Genomic DNA, 10,158 nt, shown 5'->3' with positions numbered 1-10,158 from the left:
CCAAGTGTCAGCTGGAGTGGTGTAAAGCTCGCCGTCATTGGACTCTGGAGCAGTGCAAACGCGTTCTCTGGAGTGATGAATCACGCTTCACCATCTGGCAGTCTGACAGACAAATCTGGGTGTGGCGGATGCCAGGAGAACACTACCTGCCCGAATGCATAGTGCCAACTATAAAGTTTGGTGGAGGAGGGATAATGGTCTGGGGCTGTTTTTCATGGTTCGGGCTAGGCCCCTTAGTTCCAGTGAAGGGAAATCTTAATTATACAGCATATAATGACATTCTAGACAATTCTCTACTTCCAACTTTGTGACAACAGTTGGGGGAAGGGCCTTTCCTGTTTCAGCATGACAATGCCCCCATGCACAAAGCGAGGTCCATACAGAAATGGTTTGTCGAGATCGGTGTGGAAGAACTTGACTGGCCTGCACAGAGCCCTGACCTCAACCCCATCGAACACCTTTGGGATGAATTGGAACGCCGACTGCGTGACACCCCCACAAGAAAAGCCCAGAATGTCTTCTCAAAGCCACAACAGGACCTAACACAGTGGCATGTATGGCCTTTAGAGATACAGACCAAAAACGAACGTCCATTAGAGAGGACAACAGTGGCGGCTGGCCGATAGAGGGCGCTAGGGCGCCGCCCCCTTAAATAAAATTATTTTAAAAAATAAAATAAAAAATAAATAAAAATAATAATAATAATAATAATAAAAACATCATTATGTCAATATTTGTGTGTTTGAAATATGGAATGCACACAGTAATATGTGTAAGATATGATAGAAAATCATATTCGCAACCTTTCCTCTGCCTGTCAAACGCCTCGTCAGCTCTGGGCGATACAGAAAGTGCCCCGAGGAGGCGGGTCTACGTAGCAGTTAAGCCAATTGCTAATTTAAGATATGAATGTATGACATAAAATGTAGCCAATCAGCGATCTTAAATCGAATCCAAGGAGGGCGATTATTTTATCGCCCCAAGCTCGCCCCTGATAAAATAAGGACCGGGCTCCAGTGGCGCCATTTTTACTAGACGACAATGGCGAGCGCAAACGTTACTCCTCCAAGACCCAACCCTAACTCGGTGAAATCTCTCCTCCAAGATCCGTTTGAGAGGAGAACTTTGTCAGAGAAAGTTCGGGTGAAAGAGCTGGGCCCAGATCAACCTGACCTCTCAATCAGACAGCAGGCTAGCGAGAAAGGGAAGCAGTATATGCGCGGCTTCTCCCGTAGCTGGTACACCAGGAAGGCTTGGCTAGCTGGGTACACTGATGCTTTATTTTGCTTTCCGTGCTTGCTTTTTAAAACGACGGGGTCAGATTCAGCATGGACAGGTACCGGAGTGAGGGATATGAAGCACCTGTCAGAGAAGGTAAAGAAACATGAGAACACCAGGGCACACATGGACAACTCTGTAAAGCTAGCTGTATTAGGAAGGGTGAACATTGCTACGCAGCTGGATGACGGCCACAGGATTGCGGTGAGGAAACACAATGAGGAGGTGGATAAAAACAGGCACATTCTATCCAAAATTATCGATTGTGTGAAGTTCTGTGGGGCTTTTGAGTTGGCCTTGCGTGGGCACGAGGAGACTGACTCCTCGGACAACCCCGGCATTTTCCGGGGCTTAGTGGATTTTGTTGCCTCCCTCGACAGTGTGCTGGAGGAGCACCTGAAGACAGCTACCGTTTTTAAGGGCACGTCAAAGACGATACAGAACGAGCTGTTGGACTGTATGCTGTCAGTGCTTAAGGATTACATCCTGGAGGAAGTAAAGAGTGCTGATTTTATCGCCATTCAAGCTGACGAGACGACTGACGTTTCCACCCACTGCCAGTTGGTGCTTGTGATACGCTACATCGATGCTAAAAGTAACGTCCAAGAGCGTTTTTTCGAGTTCATTTTGATCGAGAACGCAACCGCCGACACCATCGCTACAGCGCTGCTGGAGAGGCTCAGCACCATACTCTCACATGGACAAAAGGCCAAACTTATTGCCCAGGCTTACGACGGAGCAAGTGTGATGAGGGGAGCCACCGGCGGAGTGCAGCGTAAAATAGTGGATGTGTACGAAAATGCGCACTACGTCCACTGCTATGCACATCAGCTGAACCTCATCATGCAGCAGGCTACTTCACGCATCCCCAGGATCGGCACTTTCTTTTCCGACCTTGCAGGATTTTCTGCTTTCTTCTCCAGGTCTCCCAAGCGAACCACCGTGCATGACGAAGTGGTTGCGCATAGACTCCCCAGAGCCTCTACAACACGGTGGAACTTCCACAGTCGCGCTGTAAACACTGTGTACGAGTACAGGGATGACCTCCTAACGTGTTTCCAGACCATCAGAGACTCTGGGAACTTTGATGCCCCGACTGTCAGAGAGGCGGGGGGCTTTGTGAGGATGCTCGAAGACGAGGCTTTCTGTTTTTTCCTGGCACTGTTCCACAAGATCATGCCAAATGTGGACATGCTTTTCAGCCAGCTGCAGAAGAGGAACATCGACCCTGTCTTCATTAAAGCACTTGTCCAGAGGTTCACAGACAGCATGCTAACAATCAGGTAAATAACTATATTTACTATTGGCTGATAAAGATGTTGTTAGAAAGATGAATAGTTCACTTACAACAGTTTAAAAGCCTAAATGTGACTGGTCATCAAAGTGAGTGATTATCATAGAGCCGTCACAATTATATTTGTTTTAGTATTTTAAAAGGAAAGAGAAGACACAATCAGACGTTGATAATAATGCAGGAAAGTACTACACAGTTTGTAATAATTATTCAGGTGTCCACCGGGTCAATTTCTAGAAGAGGCCTAGTTGTTATTGAAGATTAACTTTATTGCTAAGTGCACAGCAGAACAAAATGATGTTGCATCCCTCTCACAAATGTAATAGAAAAAGGCTTTAAAACGTAATAACATCAGTTAATTATGTACATCACAGGTTAAAAGCAGTTACTAGACATAGTTTGTGTGTATATACACACTATCTGTCTGTCTGTCTGTCTGTCTGTCTGTCTGTATATATAAAAGTCACTGGTTGTGTGTTGAGGGGGAATTACAGTGAGTTAAGAAGTCTGATTGCAAGTTATCAAATTAAACTTTATTTTTTGGACCCAGGGCCTCAATTCCCTCTTTGTGTGGGGACAGCGCATCTGACGAGCAGCAACAGCCCATCAAGCGACGGAGGATGCTGGGACCAGGAGAACAACAGAGGTTGGCTATAGAGGTAAGTTGTGATGTAATTGTCAGTGTTTCCCCCTAGAACTTTTTTCAGGCCTGGTAGTATGTAGCCAAAACCCTGAACAATCAGCACCTTGGTAATCATATACTTGAGTTGGACATAGGCATGTGTCAGTCAGGATCACTTGCATCAAAATAGCTTAATTGCAAATTAAAGCTGATGATGTATCTTTTACAGGTATGTGATACCATCCTGAGTCATGCCAAAGAGAGGTTCTCCTTCACCCAGCACCTCATCAGCGCAACACTATTGCACGGAGAGTTGTTCCCACAACACAGTGTGAAGTTCCCCGATACAGCGCTTGAAACAACCGTGGAGGCGTACCCCATGTTGAACAAGGCCAAGCTCAAAACCGAACTGTCCCTCATCTATGAGAACAGTGAGTTCAAGGCTTGTAGTGGTGCAGTGCCCCTGTACCAGTTCTTCATGGAGAACAACCTTCAGAGCACTTTCACAGAGACTGCCAGCCTCCTCAAGATCCTCATCACCACACCCATGACAACTGCTGAGTCAGAAAGGTGCTTCTCTACACTGAAAAGGATCAAGACCTTCCTGAGAAACAGCATGACACAGGATCGCCTGAACGCTCTGGCCATGCTCTCCATGGAGAAGAAACTTGTCAGGGACATTCCTGACTTTAATCAAAGGGTCATTGAGAGGTTTGCCACTCAGAAGGACAGACGGGCAAAATTCCTGTACAAATAAGATGACAGACACACACACACAGAGCAGCTCTGGCCGCATGTTTCTTTGTATATAGTTGACCTTAGCATAAAAAATCCAGTTATATATGGTACTCTAGAAAGTCTTAATAGTGTCTTTGCTAATATTACTGTATATATGTTGTTTTGTATCAATTAATTGTTGCAGTTCTGGAGCACATTAACAATTAGTCACATTTAGTATGATCATAAAATACTGTATGCTATTCTTCCAGTCAAAGGTTTGAGTTCATCCACTTGATATCCATTTCTATATTATACATCCTTTTATACAGTGTAAGATTTCCTATAAACTTTATAATAATTTCATGTTATTGTCCACTTTCCACTCTGTTCTGACAGCATGCCTGTTGCGTTGCCTGTTTACTACCAATGGTGAAAAGTTCACTTTAAATGCAAATGAAAGGCTTGGGTTTGTGTAATATGTTTTTGTGTAAGAATGCCTCAACTTTTTAATATTGGCATTAAATAATTACTGAATGTTTCACTGAGCACTGCTGTCCTGCAGTTTGTGTTAAAATATATCGCGATGGTTACAGGAAAAAAAAAGTATGGCACAGCCCCACCGAGAATATTTTTCACCAGCCGCCACTGGCTGCATCCTCTCTTCTGTTGCGGTCTGGCCACAGCACCTCATCCACATCACAAGCAATGTTTTCCCTGGCCAAGCAGCGGGGGAAATATCGCCTAGCATGGCGATTCCAGCCATGAAAAGCATCAGCTGCTATATCTCCACATGCGTCTTCCATAGCTTGGAGAAGAGGTATACGCGTTTGTGGATTTCGGTCATACACTTTCCATCTCCAGGCAGAAAAAAATTCCTCAATAGGATTGAGGAATGGAGAATATGGAGGGAGATAAACAACTAAAAAGCGTGGGTGGGCAGTGAACCAGTTACGAACCAGAGCAGCCCTGTGGAAACGTACGTTGTCCCAAATGACAATGTACCTGAGCTGCTCTGGGCCATCTACCTGATCTGGTGGAATGAGTGTGTTGTGTAGGGTGTCCAGGAATGTGATCAGATGGGCGGTGTTGTAGGGGTCAAGGGTAGCATGGTGATGGATGACGCCGTGGTGGGTAATCGCTGCACACATTGTGATGTTCCCTCCGCGCTGGCCAGGGACTTGAACAATGGCACGCTGGCCGATGATATTCCTTCGCCTCTTTCGTCTTTTTGTGAGGTTGAATCCAACCTCATCAATGAAGATGAACTGGTGCTCCACTGCAGCCACCTCTAGCTCAAGGACTCTCTGAAACACACATGACAATATCAGAAATAGACATGGAGTGGTCACTATTGTGAAGCACAATCATTATAATTACAATACTGAAATATGTATAATTTATACAGTGTTGAGAGTGTGCATCAATTGTGGGATTGTATAGGACTCACTTGCACATAGTTATATCGCAATTCTTTGACTCTTTCTGAATTGCGTTCAAATGGCACCCTGTAGACCTGCTTCATCCTGAGATTATTTCTGCGCAAGACACGGTCCAGTGTTGATAAGCTTACCCTATCAATATTTTGAAATATCTCATTGTTTTCTATTATTTTTCTTTGTATTTGCCGTAATGTTATGGCGTTATTTTCTAGGACCATGTTCATGATTTCAGTTTCCTGTTCATGAGACAGAACACGTTCCCGACCACCTTGTGTTGGTAATCTTTCAGTTCTGCCAAACAAATAGTAAAATGCTGTAAATACAAAGTAGAAATACATTTCCCAAATACTTGAAACATACTTTATTTTTTACAGTCCTACAGAACAGTCCACAGGCAATACTGTACTACTGTACTCATTGAGTACTGTATTGATATGCAGTACTGCAATTTTCTAGTGAGAGTAGATTTCTTACCTATTCTCATTTCGGAATGTCCGGATGATGGATGCTACAATGTACCTGCTCAAATTTGGCTGTACTCTTTGCCCAGCCTCCCTCATTGTTAGACCATGGTTGACCACATGATCAACCAAAGTGGCTTGGATCTCATCAGAGATTACGGTCCTTGGCCTTCCTCGTCCTCGTCCTTGTCCTCCCCGTCCTCCTCCTCTTACTCTCACTCCTCTGGCTCTGCCTCTGTTTCCAATGTTGGCATCCATTGCTCCAAAACAGAAGAGCTCAGCTGTTGCCCTTTTATGCTAAAGCTCTGATTGCTAATTGTAAAACTGTGTGACGGGTGTTTGCCCATGTGATGAGTCAGTGTGCATATTTGAATGGCAGTGTGTTCATTGTGAAAACAAGAGATTTTCTGCATGAAAATTGTGCCAAATGCAAAGATTTGTGTGTAGTGTTTTGAAAAAAGTGTGTTGTAGAACTGCAATTTGAGTGTAAAGCAGGAATTGTGCTTGTAGTTTAGCAGAATTGGTTCAGGGGGTTGGTGCATGAGTTACATGTTGTGGTCATTGTGTCTCAAGTACCAGTATTTGTGTGTAAACAATTGAGAAAAACTGTAAATAAAAAATAGGAAAGGCTGCTGTGAGGTCACTCAAAGCAAAACCACAAGCCTTGGTGCAATAGCATGCAAATGACCACAGAGAGCCGCTGTGCTGTTTTAGGTGTGTGGATATACAGTAAAATCACAGAAAACAGAATAGTGCCTATGTGGTTGAACTGAGCTAGTGTTAATGGTATACATAGTAATTGACTGGAGTCTATAACTGGCTCGGCAGTGTTTTGGCTGTGGTAGATGAATGGTGCCTGTGGCTCGACGACGTGGTGTACGGTGGCTTGAGGCTGATGGTGTCCTAACCAAACCTTTGATTTGACTTTGATCAGTCAAAATTACACTGCCAAGCAGGGGCTGTTCCTCCGATTCCCTACAGAGTACCACAGTATGAACCATAATACCCATAAAACCTAGCGGTCAAACAGGGAAAGGGTTCCAATAGTTTTTCCACCATTCATTTTTCATATAGGAGATTTTAGAAACACTTAAAATAAGGGCTGTGTTTCGTGTAGGCTTACCCTGGCGTGACGTTTTGATAACCGTGTAAATCTCTCTAGGACAGGGTGACTTTTATCAATATATTCACCTGTATTTACACCCCAAAAATGAAACGCTAATTAACTGCTAATGTGGCTATCATAAAGAACTACAAATGGATGAGACTGCCAAATTGAAGCAAAGGTAAGGATCTCTGTATGAATTATCTAATGTTGTTAGCTAATTGTAGTAATGAATAAGGAACGGTGATGAGGACAATGTGTGTATGGGGACATTCTCCACCTCTTCAGATTGGATTACACCTGAGGATAGGTACAGTATAATTGGGTTGTACTCTTGGGTCCTAGCCAACATACACTTGGCAATGGGTAAAAACAACATGCCACCAGGCAAAGACAGAACAATATCCAACATTGGTTGATATTTGATTCTGCTTTCAACCAACATGAATTTAACTTGAAATGAAATGAACCCTACATTAAAAGGAGACCAAAATTGATTACATTGAAGAAATGTAGCAAATTCACCCAGGACAGCTATGGTGTGCTATGCTGATGCTAACCATAATTACATGGAAATTATGTTGAAATAATGATGTTATCAGTTGACTCAGTTGAACAGATTTTTGTTCTGAGGGATGTCTGATAGCCTATGGTAATCAAACAGCTTTCGATTGGGAGGAGATTGGCACTTGATCCTTGCCTAATGAGTGCGTGGCAGAGGAGGGGGTCAGACTATTGGATTATCAAAGCTCAGACTAAGGAGCCTATATATATTACCACTCTCTCATCAGTATGTTTAACTGGGGTGGGCGGTGTAGTGGTAAGTGACAGGGGTGTACCTAGTGGGAAAGAAATTGGGTAAATAATATTTGAGTAAATACTATTCACCATATTTAAAAAGGTGTGTGAACGACATAAGTGTAAAATAAATTGTGTAGGTGTGTCCCAAACCGCAGACTGTGTTATTTGACGTGTGTCCTAGGGAGTTATACGTCTGACTTCCCGATTCGTCCACCAGAGGGCAGCCACACGCTGTTAGTTTTGTCCTTGGGGGATGAAGGTAGCCGTAACACCAGCCTTGCAAAGTGGAATGTTGCATGTTAGAGCCCCATACGGGGCGCTATGATTTTTTTTGCTGTTAAAGCATAGTTTTTCTGGGGTAACTTCTCCCCAGCCCCTTATCCTGGCCATAACCAATCTGGGTTGTTGCCTTACCTTCTTGCATCACTGAAGTCATTCATTTGACAAGCTAATGTCCAATGAGTTGATGAGATGTTGAGTCAGAGCTAAGTTTGTATTGTATGTTTATACAGATCTTTATACTGTGTGCTGCAACAAAAAAAAGTGTGCATGCCAATAATATCAGGGACTTCCTAACCATCTCATATCTTTTTTTATTTCATGTTGTGAAAATATTTTTTTATCCTCTTTGTTGTACAATTTTCTTGTCAGCAATCAATAAAATATATTCACAGGACACCAATGTATTACAAAGAAGATCATTTTAAATGTTGAAAAAAGTTTTCGGATTGTTTTGTGTGGTAAAACACACATAGACATTTACATAAGGTGAGAACATTAAGATGCTCCTCCCCCCAGTCAGAGATGCCAAAGTTCCAGTTATCCATCCCCTTAGTTAATGGGCTTACCTGCAGGCAAGCCTGGCCCTCCTAACGTGTTCTGGTTTGGGAAGTTGTCTTTAGTGTGCTTACATAAACAGCCTGTCCAGTGCATTCAGACAGATCTGTAATATGTTATAACACATGAAATAGCCTATCAATCCCCAACACCTTACACTCCATTAAGAGGAGCACAAGATTCATGCATACATCCCCCTACACCTCTAACTTTCTCACTCATCAATATTCACAATTCATTCATGATTATCCGTAATCATGGTAGCACCCACATTAATGTAGACGTGTTCAGAAACATATTATATTCTTATTTACAATAACAGTGACTCCAGAATGACATAATATTCCATTATTTACCATTCATTTCTATTGGGCACAACATAATCCGAAACACAACCAAAAACAACTGTAAATGCATCCAACAAGTTTGTAGAGTCACAAGCTTGATGCAGTCATTGTGCGCTAGGAATATGGTACCAAATGCAAAACATTTGACAAAATCTTCAAATGGGGGGACTAGATGCATAAGGTGCTTTCATTTCTAAAATAGTAAAACAGATAAGTATAAAAATACCCTCAAATAAAAGGTGACATTCTGTACTGTCGCCTCATAAAACATTTGATTTCAAATCCAAAATGCTGGAGTATAGAGCCAAATTAAACATTTTAGCTTCACTGTCCAAATAAATATGTAGGGGACACATTGTTGCATAAGACCACTGAGTCAGTCTCAGCTGTGTTACCTGTTTAATAAAAGGTAAGAGGGCATCACATGATAACTTATATACATTTTAAAAATACGACTGTAGCATATTTCTGGTATATTAAACGACTTATAAGCCTTCCCCTGACTCAAGGTTCGTTGTACAGGTCGATCCAAAGCTATCACTTCAGTTGCCATAGAACAGCAGGTAAACACATGGTAACTACTTGGACTTTAGTATGACCACATACTAACATTTGGCACTTAGTAATGAACAAGAATTCAAATTGGGTATATGTATTTTTTTTTACAATATGTACTCAGCTAGCACAACGTTCTGAGAAACATGTTTCTTAGAGCGTGGTTGTCCTTTGGTTATATTGCACACAACCTTCCCACAATGCTCTGGGAATGGTGAAGGATACCCAGGTAGCACATAATGTTCTGAGAACCATGTTTCTTAGGTGGGAATTTCAGTACTTCAGCATAACGTTTTCTACAGGTTCTCATGGTTCTATTTAAAGTCATGTTTTCAGAACATTAAGAAAACTTTCAATAAAACCACAAGAAAACATTAACATTCAAAGAACGTTCTAAGAATGTTATTTAAAAACATATACATTCCGTTCTCAGCGTCAACAAAACTATCTCTATCCTCTATCTTGTTGAGGTGTGTTCGCCGCGCCCACTAATTGGCCACACATGACCTTAATGAGTGCTTGTTTCCTTTGAAATGGGGTCTGTTTGAATAGACTAAAATGAACTGCTTTGTATGAGTAAAAAAAAACATGGCACGATAGCTCCATCCTGGTGGCGCAGTGGACTAAAGAAGATCATAGGTTTGAATCCTACTGACACTGTGCCATAATAAATAAATAAAATGTGTTTATATGATTAAT

General features: G+C 42.3%; 1 protein-coding gene across 1 annotated transcript; it reads left to right on the top strand.

Moving 5' to 3' along the window:
- Positions 1–3,128: 3,128 nt before the first annotated feature.
- LOC311111317 (zinc finger MYM-type protein 1-like) lies at positions 3,129–4,458 on the top strand. The gene is made up of 2 exons (XM_084154039.1): positions 3,129–3,231; positions 3,424–4,458. Exons 1-2 carry the CDS (start codon positions 3,193–3,195, stop codon positions 3,949–3,951), a joined length of 567 nt encoding a protein of 188 aa, XP_084010165.1. The 5' UTR covers positions 3,129–3,192; the 3' UTR covers positions 3,952–4,458.
- Positions 4,459–10,158: the final 5,700 nt, after the last annotated feature.

This window comes from Coregonus lavaretus, assembly GCF_964263955.1.
Source record: "Coregonus lavaretus genome assembly, chromosome: 37".
NCBI classification, from domain to species: domain Eukaryota; kingdom Metazoa; phylum Chordata; class Actinopteri; order Salmoniformes; family Salmonidae; genus Coregonus; species Coregonus lavaretus.
The sequence above is the reverse complement of the archived record's forward strand: the minus strand, read 5'-3'. Positions and strand labels throughout refer to the sequence as shown.